We start from the raw sequence: 20,431 nt of genomic DNA, 5'->3' as shown, positions 1-20,431 counted from the left end.
TTACATTATAAAAATTTGGTGAGTTTTATGGTGTCTTTTATTATAGTGTTTAAATTGTCTAATTTATTTTTATAAATAAACAATAAAACATATAAAATAAAAATAAAATATTTAAAATTTATTAAATATTTTTTATTTGTCTTTTTTAATAAATTAAACACAATATTATAGATGCCATGGCATTCACCTAAAAATTCAACTCCACACTATCTTTACTTGTAAGTGGATATTAATAAGGGTATACATAGGTCAATAAATAAATTTGAAGTAATCTGCGCGTTGCAACTTTGATGAAATAATGCCTTATATTGCATGTGGATTTAAGATCATTTTATTTATTTATTGGTAGAATAGTAGTATGTAATTCTAACATATAAAACCAATTGTTTTTCAATCAATTCAAACAAACACATTCCATCTGTTATATAATCAATTAGACTTATCATCACAGCATAATTATTTTAGCATTTCTCAATGTTATTTCACAAAATAAGATAGTAGTACAAATATTTCTCAATTTCAAAACTCACAGCCTCAAGTTTGTTTTTACTTTGTAGACCACACTCGTATTAAATGCATTTTGTTTTCTTCTCTTTGTTGTTGTAGCCAATTGAGCAGCCAGAAATAATTGCCAAATATCCATAGATGATGCATAGTCATGTAGCTAAATAGCATTGTAATATAAACTAACATTGTCCTCCACTGAGAAAAAATAAAATAAAAATACTAACATTATCTCAAGCTATTTAATGTCCCTGTCTTAATATGGCAAGACATGTGGGCATAGCGAGAAAATAATCAAAATATACAACTTAGAATAATGACTCCGCCCATTAAATTGTTTTAACCTTTTCCTCATTTTCAACCAATTAATTTGTTTCATTTTAAAAATTTTCTATTTGGGTATCCTCTGTCTTCTTACCACTTCCTCTTTATCACTGCATCTGTTCTAGCACAACCAGGATTTCTTTCTATATAAGCTTGGAATCTCACTGTTTGAGAGCATCATTGATCAATGAAGAATATAAAGGTTCCCCATTTCTTCCCTTGATCAATCTCACTGTTCTAGGGGCCCCTTTTTTTTTCAAGTGGCAAGCAAAAGAGAGAACTACTTTAAACACCTATCTAAAGATCTTGATCATTATACACACTGTCTTATTTGCTTTTAATCACTGTTTAATGCAACAATTCATAACTCTGGTCTCACACTCATGCAAAATGTCCATGGAATTGTATATAAGTAAAACAATATCATCAATTTTATATATTTAGCTAACAAAGAATGCTATGTAATTATGTTACATATTCATTGTTTGAAGAAAAATATAATTCTCCACCATAAAGACATCAATCAATATTCCAAGAAATGGGAATAAAGAAGGCAGGATTTAAAGGGAGCTTTGCAGGTCCTTTAACAAATACTAAAAGAGGTTGTTACTTTTGCATCACTACTAACCAACCAATCTTTTATTGATGTGAAAGCATTTACCATCAATAAGGCAAATATGGGTCCTGTTTAGTTATTTACCACTTTACATTCCATAAATTTATCTTTCCTTTTCATTTTCAAAGACTTATATAAATTTGCCTATGTTTAAGAAAAACAAATAAAAGTACACATCTGCAACAAGTATAACTATAAATAATATAAATGGGAACCCCTAATTATAAACAGACAACCATATAGGTCAGAAAGTTCTACCTGCTTGCCCCCACCCACACACAAGAAAAATCATCAAAAGGACAAAGGAAATTCACATTCAAAAGATAATTCACTATTTAGTTGCAAGAAAAAAGATAATAAAAAGTAGAGAAAAGACAACTCAGTATACAAATATCCTATCTTAATGTAGAGTTAAAAAAAAAAAAAAAAAAACTAGACCCAAAGAATATAAATAGCCTAATCTGATAATTACATCAATAACTGATTTTACGGTTTAAATCCATGACCTGAACTCTAAAAATACTAAAGCTTACTTTATTATATGTTTAGTAAACTATACAATATACACATACCTATGGATTTATATATATATGAAAAGGTAAAATAGTGAATCCATGGCAACAATTTGGTTGGGAAGCAAGTGGGGGAGTTTTATTTTCCGACACATTCCCCACATTCACGTATATAAGAAGGGACCATGAAAGGCAATGCATGGCCATATCAATATCCAACAGTGCTCTCTGCCCTCTCCTCTCAAACTAACTAATCTTCCATTCTTTAATTCTCTCCCACTTTTCCCCGCACACACACGTATACATATGATGAAGGAGTTGAGGGGAATGCTGTCTGGTTCGAGACCATTCCTTCCATTAACCAATATGCGGATGGTCAGAATGATCTCGGACCAGGCTTCATTCCCCCCAGCTCAAAGTTTCTCCAAAGGTGTGTTTGCTATCATTCAATGAGGGTGTAAGAGTTTTCTTTTCTCTTACATAAAAGCTTATATGTTCCTTTGTTCAAATTTATTTGCTGTAGAAAGTAGAGAAAGTGCAGGGTAACTAGTTTAGTTTTTCTGTTTTCATGTGTTTGAATCCTTTAGTCTTCAACAACATCAAATCCAGTTTATTATGTAAAAGGTCATGGAGTAATTATATACATTATAGAGAAGGAGATCAGAGTGAAGGAAAAATGGGAATGAATTTGAATGAAACAAAGAGGTTCATTAAGCACTGTCAGTTAGTTGTTCTTTTCCAACAAATTGGTTGAAAAACAAAGAGGTCTGAGTGTGAAAATGTGACTGAAAAAAGTTTTGGTTAATTGGGTTTGCTTGTGAAGGGTTGCAAAGAATATAAGTTTTGGAGCTTTCACTTTTTGAGTTATAGAGTAGATGAGAGGGGAGGGATCCAAAACCAAAGTAATAAATAACCAATGAAAGATGTATCTTTTTAGTTTGTGTTTCTTTCAACCCTAAGACTGCAATCATAACCATTCTTTTCAATACCGTGTGGGTCATGCTGCCATGCATGAATGAGCTTGTGGGTCTCATGGTCTTGTTTCTATGCCTTTACGCCTTACTGTTCAATCCAATGCAATGAGACTCTCCAATCCTTTGCTCATATGTATATGTGAATGTGAATATACTCTCTGTTTAATTTGTTTACTGTCTCTTGATAATAGAAACACAAATACAAAAATATATATATATACACTAATACACAGAAATACATGTAATGATATAAATATATTTAGTTTGTTTGGTTATTGAAATACTAGTAAAAGGTCATATACACATTTCTGATTAAAAATTAATTTACTTCTAATATGGAAGAAATTGTTGAAAATCAAGGTGATAATTAGAATTTTAAAAATTTTGAAAAGATAAAATTATAATAAAAAGCTATGTCATTTAATATAATATTTGTGTCCTAATTTTTTGGAAAAACACTAATATATATTCTGTGTATTATTATATTTTGTGTCTTATTAAACAAATAATAAACATATTTGTATCTATATTTCTAATAAATATAAATAAACATTTTATATCATCAGTAAATATTATTATTTTTTATCGGTATTTAGCCAACAATAATTTCCATTCATATTTATAAATACTTTGCACATAAAAAACATATAGTTTGTATCTATATTTATTAGAATTTTACACACATAAATTAATACAATTTGCACTTAAATATTTTAAAATTGACACACATATATTTATAAAATTTATTTAATAAAATAATTTAATATTTATACTAACTAAATAATCACAAGAAATATTAAAAAAATTGTTGGAAAAAAAATTTCTCTATATAAATAGCAATCATATATATATTAGGTGCATGTTTTATGCCACAAATTACAATTATATGTTTCTATGAAGATAATGATACGTGCATAATAAAATCCAATTTGAATGTTTTTTGCTAATTGCTAAGACTAATTAATTAGACATACCAGTCCGTACAATTAATTATTGTATAGCATCAATTACATCAGTTTGGATTTTTAATTACGTGGGCACACAAAATATATGATACTTTGGGATGGGATATGAGATCTGCGATTTCGCAGCCAAAGGAGTCAAAAAGGGTAGCACAATAGACTATAGAGAGAAAACATACCGAGTATGTTAGCACAAACACACAGTTAATTCAATCATCGCTATGCCCCGCCATTATTATGATCCCCTTCTACTATCTCAATAGTCCTTACATCCAATTGTTCTATTCAGAAACCACATTTTTTTTTCAAAAGAGTTTATTTTAATTATTAACTATACATTGATATGAATAATCAATGATCTTTTACCATCCAATCTTGTTTCCAAAAAAAAAAAGAAGGTTCTACTTCTTTCATCGTTATAAATTTTACTTGAATATTAGTATATTACTAATATTTTTTACCGTTATAATTAGATATTAGTATAAAATAATTTATATTAATAGTTATAAAATTAATTCAAAGTCATTTTTTTAAAATAATTGAATATTAATTCTAATTATTAGTCACAATGTAAAGTATTTTCTTCAAATTATAAATAATAAATATTTAAAAAAATAAAAATATAGATTAAAAAGATAAAAGATAAAAATTTAAAACTAATAAAATATGAATATAATAATAATATATTTTTTATATGAATAATATTACAGGATTATTTTTTAATTATATTTAACTATAAATTTAACGTATTCTTTGTAATTTTATTAATTTATTTGAATTATATTATCTTATTAATTTTATTTTTTTAGAACAAAAAAGTAAAGAAAAATAAAAAATAAGAGAGAAAAAAGAGAGAAAGATAAAAGAAGAAAAAAGAGAGAAAAAATTTGTTAATTCGAAAGAAAAATATTTTATTTTAATTATAATGAAAAATATCTCATAATACATTTTGGTTTGTCAAATTATTAATATAAAATATAAATTATAAGCTATATATATAGTAGGAATGGTAGAGAGAAATAGAGAAGGAGAGAGAGGTAGATAAGAGAATGGAAGAAGGGAATTTATTAATTTTAGAGAAAAATATTTCATATCAATTTTAATGAGTGTCATGTGACACACTTTGATTGTTAAATTAATAATATAATATAGCTATATTTCACTTTTAATTTTAATTTAATTTTATTTATAATTAGAGAATATCATGTTACATATTTTTATTGTCAAATTTATAATAATAATAATAATAATAATAATAATAATAATAATAATAATAATAATAATAATAATAATAATAATAATAATAATAATAAGAGTAAAGTATCGTTTTTGTCCCCAACGTTTGGAGTAAGTCCTATTTGTGTCCCTAACATTTAAATCGTCCTATTTGTATCCCTAACGTTTATAAAAGTGATTCAATGTTATCCTACTATCAATTATACTAATAAATCAGATTATATTTTTCAATTATTCTCACTTAGATGTATTCATTCTCAATTAGGTCTCACTTGGATGTGTTCGATTTTAATATTATACCCACTATTTGTGTTTAGATTCAATTATGTCCCTAGAAAAGTGAATTATGTAAATGTTGTAGGAATTAATTTCAACTTTTGATAAGCTATTTTTCGGAGTGGATCATCGATTATATCCCAAATATTTGTATTCTAACTTCAAGAAGAGATTTTTAAAACTCAAACTAAAGTGTTTATGATGTGTAATTGACGGCACGATAACATTGAATCATTTTTACAAACGTTAGGATACAAATAGGACAATTTAAATATTAGGGACACAAATAAGATTTACCGCAAACGTTGGGGACAAAAACGATACTTTACTCTAATAATAATAATATATGAGAGATAAAGAGAGAGAAAAAACTCTTTAATTTAAAATGAAAAATTTGATTTTAATTACAATGAAAAGTAATATTACACATTTTAATTATAAAATTAGTAAAATATAATAGATATATTATATGAAATATGAAATTTTTGTTCTTAGTCGTGAGCTAAATTTTTGTGCACTTCCTCTTCCTAACAAGAATAAGTCTTTACTTCGAAGTACTACTACTTTATAGTTTATAAATTTGATCTATTGTGAGAACTACAGGAATTGTCACCACTAAGATATGGACAAGCTTAAAAGATTTTCTTAAAGAGAGCTAAATGTAAAGTTTCATAAATTAATAAATAATTAAATAATAAATTAATTAAGAGTCAAAGAAATTAAGAAATTAAATTTTATAATTTGAAGAGATAAAAGTATTTAAAATATGAATTAAAATATTAATTTTAAATATTTTAACTCAAAGTTAGGCCAATGGATTAAATTGAATAAACCGGGTCCAAGCGGGTTTAAGTCTACTCACACTAAACTTCATATAAGGCTGCAAATCAGCTTCGCTCTATCATTTAATGCCACGCTGAAGGAGGGGAGAAGGAAAACAAAACTTAATTCCCAAATCCATTCAAACTTCAATTTCTCATAATTTTCAATTCGAAACTCCGATTAACGAGCTGTATGCGGTCACACTTTTGTCTTAAATTTTTTTTTAAATCCATCTAAACAAAGTGGTAAGGATCTCTGATTTTTATGCCCAGTTCTCCATTCCTTTCTGTTTTCACATTTTGGTTGTAGGTATTGAGAGATTTTAATGATTTTTGTGGTTTAGGTGCAATCTAACTTTGGATAATTATTGAGTTTTACTCCAACCATCAATGGATAAGGTAAAGATCCTCTAAACCCTTGTGATTTGTCATTTTTGTGAATCCTAGTATTAATTTTGGTAAATTATATGAATTAGATTGAGTTTATGTGAAATTAAGGTTGAATCGGTGAATTGGAGAGCATGGAACTCAGCTTTGGTGGCCGGGATTTGTTGATTTTTCGTTTGGAGGTCTGAAATCTTGTAAAAGATGAGTTTTGTGGTGTTTTAAACTTGGAAAAAATCGGTCAAGGTATAGTTTTGATTTTTTGTAGTTAATATATAATGTTGCGTAAAAACTTAGGCTAGTTGCCATAAGATAGGCTTGAATGTTTTGAATTGTTGATTTTGGTGGATTAAATGTGCATATATTTGCATTTGATTTTGATATTGGACATGTGTACGTAAATTTAATAGAATTATGAAATATGATGATGATATGAATTGAAAAGGATATGTGTTGGAATAATTGTGAAGTTATTGAATGTGTTTATATGTGATGTAGGATGAGTATGATGATGAGTTAAAAATAGAAATTTGATATTTTAGGTGTTTAGGTGATTGATAAGTAGGGGATTAGTATTTGGTGATGTATGTAAATGTTTGAGTTTAAATTTGGTTGTGGTTTGGTTGGTTTTGAATTGAGAATTTTTGGAAAACTAAAGGATTCGTAAGTTTTTGGTAAAAGCTTATTTTTTATTAATTTTGGCGGGCCATAACTTGGCCTTCGGACCCCCAAATTTTGGAAAACTTATTTTAAATAAAAATTGGGTCTGTGAAATTTATGACGTTTGAATAACAGACTAAAATTAATTTTAACAAAAAAGTTATGCGCGTTTGAAGTTTGGTGTAAAAAAATTGATTTCTGCAACTTAACAGCTTTTCTAAAAAACCTAAGGTATGCGTACGCGGAAGGCTCCACGCGATGCGAGTTTTGGGTTTTGCCCAGCACTCTCGTATACACAGTACTGTTTTACATACGCGACTTTGTCAATTTTAAGCCATGCGTATGTAAGGGGTGGCATGTATACGCATGACCATCCTATTTTGCAAAAGTGATATTTTTTAGTTTCTAACAATTTTTCTAACTTTCCAAACATCTGTCATCCCTATCTAAGGTCCAATAGCTAGTCTTTAGGCTTTGAAATAAGAGTGAACACATTGAAGAAGTTAGATTGATATTGAGAGAGATTGTGGAGTGACGAATTGAGTTAATGATGAACTAATACTGTTGAATGAGGTAATAATAATGTGAATTATGTGAATAAATATATTATGAATGTTGAAACTTTGAGTGATGATCGATAGCGATGATGATATTGATCGATTATGATAGTGATTATGGATGGAGTGAGATAAGATTACGAATGAAATGGATAAAAAGACATTGAATGTGATAAGTTTGGCAATGATAGAGGATGATTCCGTTTGTTTATAATTTCTCTTTGGTTGCAATGGTGACATGGCACATATCCCATCTAATGGTGACATGGCACGTATTCCCTCTAATGGTGATAGGGTACTCTCCCTCTAATGTCAACCGATGTGCTGAGTTATTTGTGCACAACAAAAAGACAATGTCTGGATTAGCTATCGGACATGTCGGGTTTGCCTGTATAACCGACAGATGAACTCATTAGCCATAGGGCAGACATGCATCATATGCACTTATATGTTTTGTTTGAGTATGTATTTGTTTTGGCTTGCCTAATTGCTTAACTGTAATTAACTGCTACTTGATCTAATTGTTGTATCTGTTTTTTATATTTGTGTTTTCTTTATTTGTCTTGTTTCTCTTGTTTATGTTTGTTTCTGAGAGATCCCTCAGTGGTGGATGAATGTTAAGGGTTGTTCCATTTGGCGATTGGGAGGTTTGCAAAGAACGGAATATGAAGTGTTAGACTAGAATCCTTAGATATAATCACCCTAATTTTGGTTTAGTGCAAACTCTAGGCTTTGATTTGAGTTGTAGAAGTTTAGGATTATCTTCGGCTTCCTAGAACTTTATATCTTAACTATTTGGACACTGTTACCATACTGAGAACTCCCGATTCTCATTCCATACATATTCTATTATTTTTCAGATGAAGGACGTGAGGCACCTCGCTGGGCATGCTGGAGACTCTTTCAGAAGCGAAGATCTACTTTTGGAACTTTTATTTTATGTACTTAGCCTGTGTGTGTGTGCATGTGTGTGTGTGTATTCTCCACTTTATATACACTTATATTTTGTCCCTCTTAGAGGTATACTTAGAGAATTAGAACTTGTATTTTCTTTTGATTTTCTTTTAGGTTATATAAGAATAAAAGATAAAATATTTTTTTTCCTAATGAGTTTTATTTCTTATTCGTCGGTTTTATCTCTTTTGTAAAGGCTTCAGTTAATAATAAAAAAAGAGTGAACATATAAATAGAATTATTTATTTTTCTGAATCTTTGCATAATACTTTCAATATTTCCGAATATTTCAAAATATTAAAAAAGGTCGAATAAACAAATTCAAATTTCTAATACACGTTTTCGAGTTTAGAGCTTGATTATGTATCTCTGTATTTGAAATTCTATGTATATTATGTCTCTTCTTTTTTTTTATGTATAAGCCTTCTATCTTAATGCTTTTCGAGTGTGACGTTATTGTTTGGTCTTGGTTTTGCTTAACTTTTTTTCTTCAAGACTCCTAGTTAAACTATTTTTCATATACGTCTATGTATGAATTTTGTTTTTAGAGGTCGTAGCACCTCACCACCTTTAATTTACGAGCTAGGCGTAAAGATCTATGTCGTAGGGTATTACACTAAACAGATATTTGTTACTAGCAATCAGCTATCACAAGATTCTCATGAATATATAAGCTATTGTATATCACAAAATGCCTTTAATAGTTGTCTTCGAAGCAAAAGAGTTCGCAAGGTCAGGTCTCATCGTTAAGAGGATTGATTGACGTTATCGGCATCAGGGGGTACTATTTTCATGTCTTCGTGTGATCGATGAGCTATCAACGTGAGTCTTTTTTGGAGCCGAGCCTCTTCGACAGTTTGTTGGATGGTTCTGGATATGTTGGTGACTGGACGTGTTATGCCCTTTTAGGCATCATAACGGCGTGTTCAGAAAAGATCGAGGGATTTTAGGTTAATTCCAAATTTACCCTTTGCTCATGAATTTTTCCTTTTACCCCTGTCTTTTTATATTTCAGTTTGATTGGGGGAGGGTTTTGTTGCTTATTAATTGTTATCCCTTTTCTTTATTTCATTATTCTTCTTCCTCTCTATTTTCTCTCTACTCTTTTTTCTCCAAACTTGTGAAAATTGTTTCTTCTCCTTCCTTTCTTCCATCTTCTTTTACTCTAGAAACTTTTCTATCGTTGTGTGTGATTCTAATTTTTGTTGCCATTTCTCTCCTACTGTTTTTTAGAAAAAGGTACACACATCCTTCTTCTTTTGTTTTGTATTATGATTTGTATTTTGCTTTCTATACATATGGCATTGTTTGCTTCATTTGTTGCGCATAGAGGGAAGAGACTTGACCAGGAATATCGGGATCCATTCTTCCCTACAAGGGGCGTCCCCGATCGTTATTACTGGGTGACTTTTGATATATCGAGGACGCCCTCTAGGTTGGATGAGAACGACTTGCAAAAACTACGGGACGAGGGTGCCATATGAGGCGACGTTGAGGTGAAGCGTCAATATGAATTGGTGCTTCTCGGGGAGGACAAGAGAGTTTGCTACCTTAATTTGAAGTCTCCCCTGGTCCCCAACTGGATCTAGGTTCATGAGCCTTTATTACAAAGACCAGGGTTTGTTTTTCCTTCTCTGACTTTGTTTAGTCGCTTTTGAATAGATATTTTGTGGCACCATCTCAATTGCTTTGAATAATTTGGCGGCTATTCGTACTTTTGAGTTGGTGTGCGAATTTTTAGAGATCTCTGCTCGGGTCAAGGTTTTTCTATACTTATTCCTCTGTACCATTCCGAACAAGGAAGGGAAGCATCGAAAAGGCTATGTGGTAATGCATTGAACCATTTAATGGCTGGTTCGGATAAAGTCTCTGAGAAGGTGCGACATTGGACCGCATCTACTGCTCCTTCAAGGTTCATCCTCGTCTCAAACGCGGTGATATGCTCTTTAGGGTCTTTGGTACCGTCGTACTTCAAGTCCGTTGGTTTGTCAAAGTTTTTTGGTATTTTGACTCTCAAGATTTTCTTGGTAAAGGGGGTTATCCTCATCACTACATGCTAATTTCTTCTCCATTTTAGGTCTCTTTAGGATTTTCCATTATTGTTATCTCGCCGATTGTCAGATTCCCATGAGTGGATGCAATTTCTTCGTCTTCTATGACGCCTATTTGGAGATCTAGTTCTTTAATATTTACAGAATGCAGTCCGAAAGGCCGCCTCACTTGTGTGATATGCTTGATAGTGCTCATTGGTGGCAATTCTCCCTTCTAAAGTTTGGACCTGATGACGAAGCTCTTAAATTATACGATTCGTGGTTTTGCCTAGGTCACTGAAAGACCTGCTTCCGTCATTGACAATTGTCTTATTTAATGCCACATTATATGCAAATATTTCATTGACAATTGTCTTATTTCAGTCCTATTTTTCTCCTGTAAAGACATGATTTATCGAGATCTCATCATTTTCACAATTTTTAGGTACCTGAACATCTTTTGGCATCAAAACTATATCAGAATTTTGGACAACTGCAAGTGTCTTTATTATGTCATTATCTTTTTTAATAGGAATAGTATTTACCTCTTTTCTTTTTCGAAGATTTTTGTCTTTGGAACCGACAGGCCTACCATGCTTCTGACGTGAATTTGTTTTAATGGCCATTTATTTGATTGGGACATCAATTCAGATTATAGTATTTTCAGCTGGTATATAGGATTTAGTGATCTTTTTCGTATCAGAATATGCATCAGGCAATTCATTTGCTATTCTTTGCAAATGTATAATCTTTTGAACTTCTAGTTCATATTGCCTTGATCGAGGATCTAAACGCATAAAAAATGATGCATTTCAATTAAGTTCCTTTTCAAGAGGCTTATTCTCTCCTCCTAATATTGGAAATTTTGATTCATCAAAATGACAATATGCAAATTGAGCTTTAAACACATCTCCTATTTGTATCTCAAGATAACTCACTATAGAGGAAGAATCATATCCAACATATATTTCTAAGTTTTTTGGGATCCCATTTTGGTGTGAGAAGGTGGTGCAATAGGTATCGCACACCCGAATATCCTCAAATGGAAAATATTTGGCTGCTTGCCAAAAGCTAATTGCAGTGGAGAGAATTGATGATAACTTGTTGGCCTCAAACGAATAAGTGTTGCGGCATGTAAAATAGCATGCCTAGAAATCAAGGTTGGGAGATTTGTTTTCATAAGTAAGAGTCTAGCAATCAATTAGAGGCGTTTAATAAGTGATTCTGCTAACCCATTTTGTGTGTGAACATGAGCTACTGGATGTTCAACGCTTATTCCATTAGCCATACAATAAGCATCAAAAGTTTGGGAAGTGAATTCACCAGTATTATCAAGGCGAATTATTTTGATTGGATTTTTTAGAAATTGTACTTTTAATCAAATAATTTGGGCAAGTAATATCGCAAATGTAAAGTTGCGAGAAGACAATACGCACACATGTGACCATCTCGAAGATGCGCCTAAGACTATAAAATATCTAAAAGATCCACATGGTGGATGAATAGATCCACATATATCGCCTTGAATTCTTTCTAGAAATTTAGGAAACTCAAATCCAATCTTTACTGGTGATGGCCTTAAAATTAGTTTTCCCTGAGAATATGCAACACAACAAAATTCACTAGATTTAAAAATCTTCTGATTTTTTAGTGAATGTCCATAGAAATTTTCAATAATTCTCCGCATCATGGTTGTTCCAGGATGATTCAACTGATCGTGCCAAGTTAAGAATTCATTTGGGCTAGTAAACTTCTGGTTCACAATGGCATGTGATTCGATTGTACTAATTTCAGTATAATATAACCCAGATGAAAGTGAGGATAACTTTTTTAATATAACATTTTATTTGAATCACGAGTTGTGATATATAAGTATTCATGATTTTTCTCATTCATTGTTTCAATATGATATCCGTTCTGACGAATATCTTTAAAACTCAACAAGTTTCTTAGAGACTTGATAGACAATAGTGCATTATTTATTATAAATTTTGTTCATCTGGAAAACAAAATTATAGCTCTTTTGGAGCCTTCTATCACATTATCTGAGCCAATAATAGTATTAACATATTCTTCTTTTGGTATAAGATATGTAAAATATATGTTACTTTTGAGAATGGCATGCGAACTTGCACTATTCGCGGAGGCAAACATCTTTACTATATGTCTTTGTTATTTTTTTAAAGACAAATAATAATAATAAAATGAGTAAAAGTATATGCACAAGAAAATTATTTTCTTGATTAAAATTATTTTTCTAAGAAATACTGTACATAGTATCATATACTAAAAACTTTATTATTATTATTATTTTAGAACTTGACATATTTAGTAATTTTGAAATTCATAAAGATATATATTTTATTAAATATTATTTATATACATCACACTTGAAATTTAAATACATTGAGAATAAGACTTAAAATTTTTTTACATTATTTATTTACATAAGTACTGAACCTAAATATCAAACTTTTTCATCATTGATCAAATAACCAATATTTCCTTCAGGATCCTCAAAGAAATCAAATACTTCATGATAAGTGGTGTAATTTTCAGCAACATTCTTTGAAACAAAATTCGTCTCATTTTCTTTGTCGTCCTTTTTCAATGATGCTTGACAAAGATCAACTAGGTGCTTTGGGGTATGACAGGTACGCGACCAATGGCCCTTTCCACCACAATGGAAATATTTATCCTCTGTTGATTTATTTTGTCCATTATCTCACTTTTGGTGAGATCCTTTCTTGTGAACATAATTTTTCTTATTATCAAAACCTTGCCATTTACCTCTTCTGGGGTTATGATTTGCCCCATTTGCTTCAGGAATTGGGGCAGTGCCAGTTGGGCACGCTTCATGATTTTTTAAAAGCAATTCATTGTTATACTCAACAACAAAAGGCAAGAAATTAGCTCAGAATATTTTTTAATTTTTTTCTCGATACTGCTGCTGCAGGAGCACATTTGAGGCATGGAAGGTCGAGAAAGTTTTCTCTAACATGTCATTATCAGTTATCTTTTTCCCACATAATTTCATTCATGAGGTAATTCGAAACATTGCTGAATTGTATTCATTTATGGATTTAAAATCATGTAGATGTAAGTGCGTCTACTCATATCGAGTTTGAGAAAGTATCACTGTCTTTTGATAATTATACCTTTTTTCAAGGTTTTTCCATAGATCTGCATCATCTTTTAGTGTGAGATATTCATTTTTCAATCCTTTGTAAAGATGACGACGAAGGAAGATTATGGCTTTAGTTTTATCCTTCTGGAATGTATTATTTTCAGCGTTAATGGTATCTCATAGATCTATTGAATCAAGATGGATTTCGCCATCTAGTATCCATGATAAGTAGTTATTTTCAGATATATCAAGAGCATTAAATTCAAAATGAGAGAGCTTTGACATAATGAAAATTTATTACCTGAGTCTTTCTAAAATTTGATCAGAGTCTTATACGAGTCTTATACTGATAATATGCTGTAAAATAAATAAATAAAAAAGAAAAAATAAGTATAAAATAAAGAAGTGTAAATAGATAACTCTAGTATTAATATTCACCACAATTAATATCTCAATATAATAGAAATAATTTATATATATATATATTGAAGCATGTAAAGAAAGAGAAAAATGCTTTGTTATTGTTGTGTGTATTGCTTGAGGTATTGGTTGAAGTTTAACCTCCTATTTATATACGTTATGTTTTCAAATTTCTTTAATGCATTTCATCTTTTGAGAACATAAGCTGCCTATAATAAATAAACATCTACATCCCCATTCTAATCACAACATTTTGTTTTTTTTGTAACAGACCATTAATTATTTTCAGAGATGAGGTTTGAATTTTTTTTTTTTGGGATGGTCTGAGGATGTGGTTAGGCTCAAGTTGGGTCTTGGCCTTTACTATGGGTAGCAAGCCTTTTTTAACTTCTACATAAAACAATCCAACACCTTCCAAAATCGAAACCCAACGAAATCCAAAAGACAAAAAAAAAGGTTGCACACGTTACATAAAAAATACACAGAGATACGGTTAAAGAAGTCTTTCTCCACACGATAAAAACTAAACTAGTGCATGGAAGTCTTTCTCCGCTCGATAAAAACTAAACTAATGCATAGATAATTAGATATAGACCTATTAAAGCTAGTTAATAGGCATACATAATCAAAATTTTCTTTAGAAAAAGTAAATTACAGCTAAGCTAAACACCAACAGATTGTAGAAAAATCCCTCACTGCTTCACATGTACTTGACTTTGGGGTTAATCATTGAGATAAGGTTAGCGGGCTTGAATTGTCACCAACCTAACTAATCTTAAAACAAATTAAATGCGACCGCATCGACGGCAACGACTCTGCCACGTGGCACAACTTTCTTACTGTGTAAACCGCTGTAGTACTTTCTCTCTCCTAATCCTAAAAATAAAAAAAGGGAAAGAGGTTATTCGAAGTCTTATTTGTATAGCGCGTCGTGAAGCAAAGCGTTGCGTTGCGTTTGTTGAAGGGAATGGAACGGAAGGAGCTGGTTGGGTGTGTCCTCTTGAGCTGCAACGACAGGGTTTCCATCTTCTGAAATTCCGTTACGATTTCGATAAGAGAGAGAAAGAGAGAAAGAGAGAGAGACAGATTCTTTGAAAATGGATGAACCTTTCTTCGATCTGGTTGAGTTCATGAAGAATCCCTCCATAACGGAGACATTCGTCGACATACTGCTATGCGCGGTGCCGATTTGGCTCGCCGTCATGATTGGCCTTGTCATCGGGTGGTCCTGGCGCCCGCGATGGACTGGCCTCGTCTTCCTCGGCCTCCGCAGCAAGTTCCGTTTCCTCTGGACGGCTCCGCCGGGATTCGGTGCCCGCCGACTCTGGTTCGCCTTCACCGCACTTTCCGCCTTCTCCATCTGCCGTACCTATTGGTTCAATCTCAAAGGCAAAGCCAAAGCCAAAGAGCAACAGCAGGAGCAGCATCCTTCCAAATCCGACGACATTGCTGAATCCAATTCCCCCAACGCTGCCAGAGATACTTCGAGGTGCCTCCTCAATTCTCCACCTCTTTTACTTGTTTGTCTATTTTCTACATTGTTTTTTAATTTAATTATTTTATGTCAATGCTGCTTATTTTGATAACTACTGCAAATTCGAAATTCAAGAGCTAGCTCGAGCTTTGATTTATCTGGTTTTGATGATGGTGAGTATTAAATTAGGAATGCTTTCGTGAAAAATTGTATTACAAGGAAGGTGTATCGAAGCTCTCTGGTTATATCCATTTAGCAAGGGAGCAAGGTAGGTTAGGGCAAGAGATCCTCTACTAACAAACTGGAACGGGTATTTACGCATTAGGATAAGCCAATTGTTCTAGGGGGTATATTATTACTGTTTTCATGGATTATCCATTGATTAGTTTACTGCTTATTACTGTTTTTTGTTTTTTACATTTAGATTTTCTGCATTTCTAGGGAATAGTGTTAACTGTTAAGAAATTGATTGGTTGCTACACTGAACATCGAAGTTTGCAGTGCTTGTGTCTGGCATTTTATTTCCCCCATCGCTCTGTCCGTTAAATTGGGGGATTGTCTTTGTGTCGTATCTCCATCAATGTGACTATCGTCTTCTTTATTTATGGCGTCAGGAATTTCACAAATGCCCTGTAATAATGACCTTAATACTTTCTTGGTTTTAGTTATTGAATGGCTGTTCTACATATTTTAATTTTATTCATACAGGCATCATGAAACATTTAATTCACTTTACAACTTGGTTAATGCACATGAATTAGGTCCAGTGATAAGGCTGATGATAAAGGGCAGGATCTTGTTACACAAGCTGATTTGGAACATTTTCTTCATCTTCTAGAAGGGAATGATGGAGAGATGGACTGGCAAAGTTTTATGGAAAAGACAACACCAACCATGCAATACCAAGCTTGGCGTCATGATCCTGAGGTAGAATCTAGGTTCACTTTTCCGTCTCATGGATATTCGGCCTATATTATTGGTGAATTTAGATTTCATTTCTATCGGTGCCTCTGTTGCCTGCTAGTTGAAAGAGGATTTATCTCGTTAATTTCTGTTCCTTGTTTTAAAACAAACACCATAACCGTACCATCATCTGTTGTGTGGATGATAATAATGATGATCAATACATAATTCTGTTCCATTTTCCATTACGTATTTCTTTCTGATTCTCTAATTCCACAGCAAAAATAAATCAGCATCTGATATTGGATATGCTAACAGAACGGTCCTACAATTTACCGGAGCAGAACTGTCTTTGAAGATGCAACCCCAGAGCTGGTGAGGGATTTCTTCTGGGATGATGACTTTCGTCGTAAATGGGATACTATGCTTGCATACTGCAAAGTATTGGAGGAATGCCCTCATAATGGAACAATGGTTACTCACTGGATTAAAAAGGTATTTGGACTAAAGATCTTAGACTGTTTATGTCAAGCAAATGATGGTATTTGCTTTACTGATACCTTTTTTTACCCCTTTCTGGGCCTAGTTCCCATTTTTCTGCAGCGATCGAGAATACGTTATTGCTCGAAGAATATGGCAGGCTGGAAATACATACTATTGTGTGACAAAGGTATGGTTGTGACACTGTTCACCACAATTTCTGGAATCTTTTGGCAGTTTATTTCTGTTTCTTTTACCATAGCTAGTCTCCACCCTACATTTTAGTATATTACAAATGCTTGCAAGATATTATTGTCTGCTATTTCTAATCAAGTTTCAAAGTTTGGGTTGTTGATATGGTTTGAGATACTATTTTGGGATAGTTGAAACTTGAAAGTATTCATGTCTACGTGCAATTGTTCATGAGACTTATCATTTTGATATCTCATGACATTTCTGTGTGTTTTTGGTATTTAATGCCAGAAGTTTTCACGAATTAAGAATTCAATAAAGTTGCAACATTATAAGGTGCAAGAGAGTGGCTTGGGACTTCAGTTTATCAAAAGAAATTTGTCTGGTCTTTCATTGCCTTTGCAGTTTTCATAACAGTTTCTTCCATCAAATGCAAAGACTGATTAATTTTTTCCCCTGCTTTCTGCACAGTGCATATGCTAATTTCATCTCACGACTTACCTAAATTTATATTTGTGCTGATTATTCTGTGTTAGCACAAGGTTTGTTACTCTTTAATCTTCAATGTTTTAGGGAGTGCCCTATGCAAGTTTGCCAAAACGTGACAAGCCCAGACGCGTAGACCTTTATTTTTCTAGTTGGGCAATCAAATCAGGTAAGAATTGTAAAGAACAATCATTTTTTGATGGTTACTTGTAATTATTGAGAGGTGATGGTTTCAACTGCTGATATCGGACGTTTGACACAGTGGAGTCTCGCAAAGGAGATGGTCAGCTGACTGCATGCGAGGTTACCCTCTTACATTATGAAGACATGGGAATCCCTAAAGATGTTGCAAAGTTGGGAGTCCGTCATGGGATGTGGGGAGCCGTCAAGAAATTGCACTCTGGAATGAGAGCATACCAGAATACTAGGAAAACAGACACTTCTCTGTCAAGATGTGCGCTGATGGCAAGTAAAACAACCAATATATCTTCAGAAACAAACATGCATTGCTCCGTGCCTGCGTCATGCAGAGAAGAGGAAGTGAAGGGTATAATTAATAATGGTAGACAAAAGGGTCATGGTATCGACTGGAAGTGGCTGGCTATAGGTGGGACTGTTGCTCTGGTTTTGGGTGTTCACAATGGTCCAGTTGGCAGAGCTTTGTTGTTGGGTGCAGGGCACAGATTTGCACGGAGATGAATAATCCAGATTCTGGTGGAGCTTCTATTTATCTTCCTTCTGAAGATTAATCACATTATATTTAGACTGGCATATTTATCCTATTATATTAAATGCTAGTTTTGTGGTTATTTTTTGTACCAGTTTCAACCTTGTTAGGTTCATGTGGCTCTAGAGCCTGAGAATGCAAAGCTGCGATAGTATGTCTTGGTTTTATTATTAATTATTATAATTGGAAAAAAAAAAAGAAGATAATCCACTTGAGAGCGTTATTATCAAACTATCAAAATAGTTGACCCGACCTTTATGTGCTGCCGTGATTGTTTGTATGGTTTATCAAATAATCGAAGTGCTCTCGAACAAATGACGTTTTCGAGATTACTCCCGAGAGAAGGATTTCGAAGTTATGACAAAAAGACAAACAGATATTCTATTTTGGTCAATTAATAGCTGATATTATTTGATTAAGTCATTTTGATCATTAAATTAATTTTATAGTTTAAAATGATAACAAAATTCTAGTTAAAAAAAAAAGAAAAGAAAAAATGCATAAAAAGAAGATGAAATATTTAATTGAACTTAATTACAGATTACCTAATATTTCTCTTTTGATCAAACGGTTGAGCTGTTTCTCCACACTTTTTATTTTTAATATGGAGGAGAGGTTGGTGTGTTGCAGTCTTATGGAGAGTACAGGAGCTTTACCTGCATGTGGTATTAGGGGAGTACGTACAACTCGGACCGAGGGAGTTGAGTACAGGAACACGGAGGGTCCGTTTTCTTTTATACCAACTCACGTGTTCGAAAAATATATTTTGTATACTAATTCGGAGGGTCCGTTTTCTTTGTGTTGAAAAACAAAAAATACTAATCGGACAGTCCAATTTGTTAATGATAAATTTTAAATTTTTTCTCTCTCACAACTCGGACCATCCAATTTGGTAATTCAATTTTTTTTAAACAGAATTCGGATGGTCCGATTTCTTCTATCCCACATCCATGTATAGCACCCCCATCCTCCATAGCAATGCATAACACACACACACGCATGGCATATCTAAATTTTTTAGCCGTTTCTCCAAGTACATTTACTAATAAGAAATTCTGAATAGGATTTAATTAACGCGCCAAAACCCCTGCAGAATACAATGTCGGTGTCTGGGTTATTATGTCTTGTGGTTTTATGTGGAAAAAGAAAGAAGAAAAAAAAGACTCGAGGTTGATCTTTTGGGTAAATATATAATTTGATCTTTGCAATTAATACAAGACATTAGATATCATGAAACTACTAATGTCAATAACTTAAATTGATAGGAAAAAATAATATAAATAATTATATTTCTGATATTAAATATTTTTCTTAAGTTATCAATATAGAACATCACTTCAAATTAATTTTTGATTATATTTTAATCTTTTAAGACTTGATTGATTTTATGTGTTTTTTAAAATGCTAAAGTAACATCAAGTCCTAACTTTTCTAGATCCCATTCAATGTTAAACAGCAATAAAAAAAAAAAAACTGAGAAAAACTAACGTGATATTATATTAACCTTTTTTTTTGAAATTATTTGACGTGTATATTAATTTGCAATAGCCATTGAATTTGACAGTATTTTTATGGATTGAATTAATCTGATGTAATCTTTAGGAACCGAAATGCATACCTAAACTTCTTAAAATGTATGCACATGCATGCAAACAAAAGGAAGAAATAAAAAGTTAAACCAGAAAAGGTAAATAATTAGGTATTAATCCTTGACAGTTGAGAGAGCCTCAAATTAGTTAAAAACATAATAACAAATGAGACTTCGAATCAAACTGAAGCTCAAACAGAATACCTAACTGTCCTAATTGACTT

The 20,431-nt window shown here is 32.1% G+C and overlaps 1 protein-coding gene across 1 annotated transcript; it reads left to right on the top strand.

Annotated features, from left to right (window-relative positions):
- The first annotated feature begins 15,268 nt into the window (after window positions 1–15,268).
- LOC130982161 (uncharacterized) lies at window positions 15,269–18,938 on the top strand. The gene is made up of 6 exons (XM_057906037.1): window positions 15,269–15,846; window positions 16,593–16,758; window positions 17,053–17,229; window positions 17,321–17,404; window positions 17,980–18,061; window positions 18,155–18,938. The coding sequence occupies exons 1-6, from the start codon at window positions 15,455–15,457 to the stop codon at window positions 18,589–18,591; spliced, it is 1,338 nt and encodes a 445-aa protein (XP_057762020.1). The 5' UTR covers window positions 15,269–15,454; the 3' UTR covers window positions 18,592–18,938.
- The last annotated feature ends 1,493 nt before the right edge of the window (window positions 18,939–20,431 follow it).

Source organism: Arachis stenosperma, chromosome 5, assembly GCF_014773155.1.
Source record: "Arachis stenosperma cultivar V10309 chromosome 5, arast.V10309.gnm1.PFL2, whole genome shotgun sequence".
NCBI classification, from domain to species: domain Eukaryota; kingdom Viridiplantae; phylum Streptophyta; class Magnoliopsida; order Fabales; family Fabaceae; genus Arachis; species Arachis stenosperma.
The sequence above is the reverse complement of the archived record's forward strand: the minus strand, read 5'-3'. Positions and strand labels throughout refer to the sequence as shown.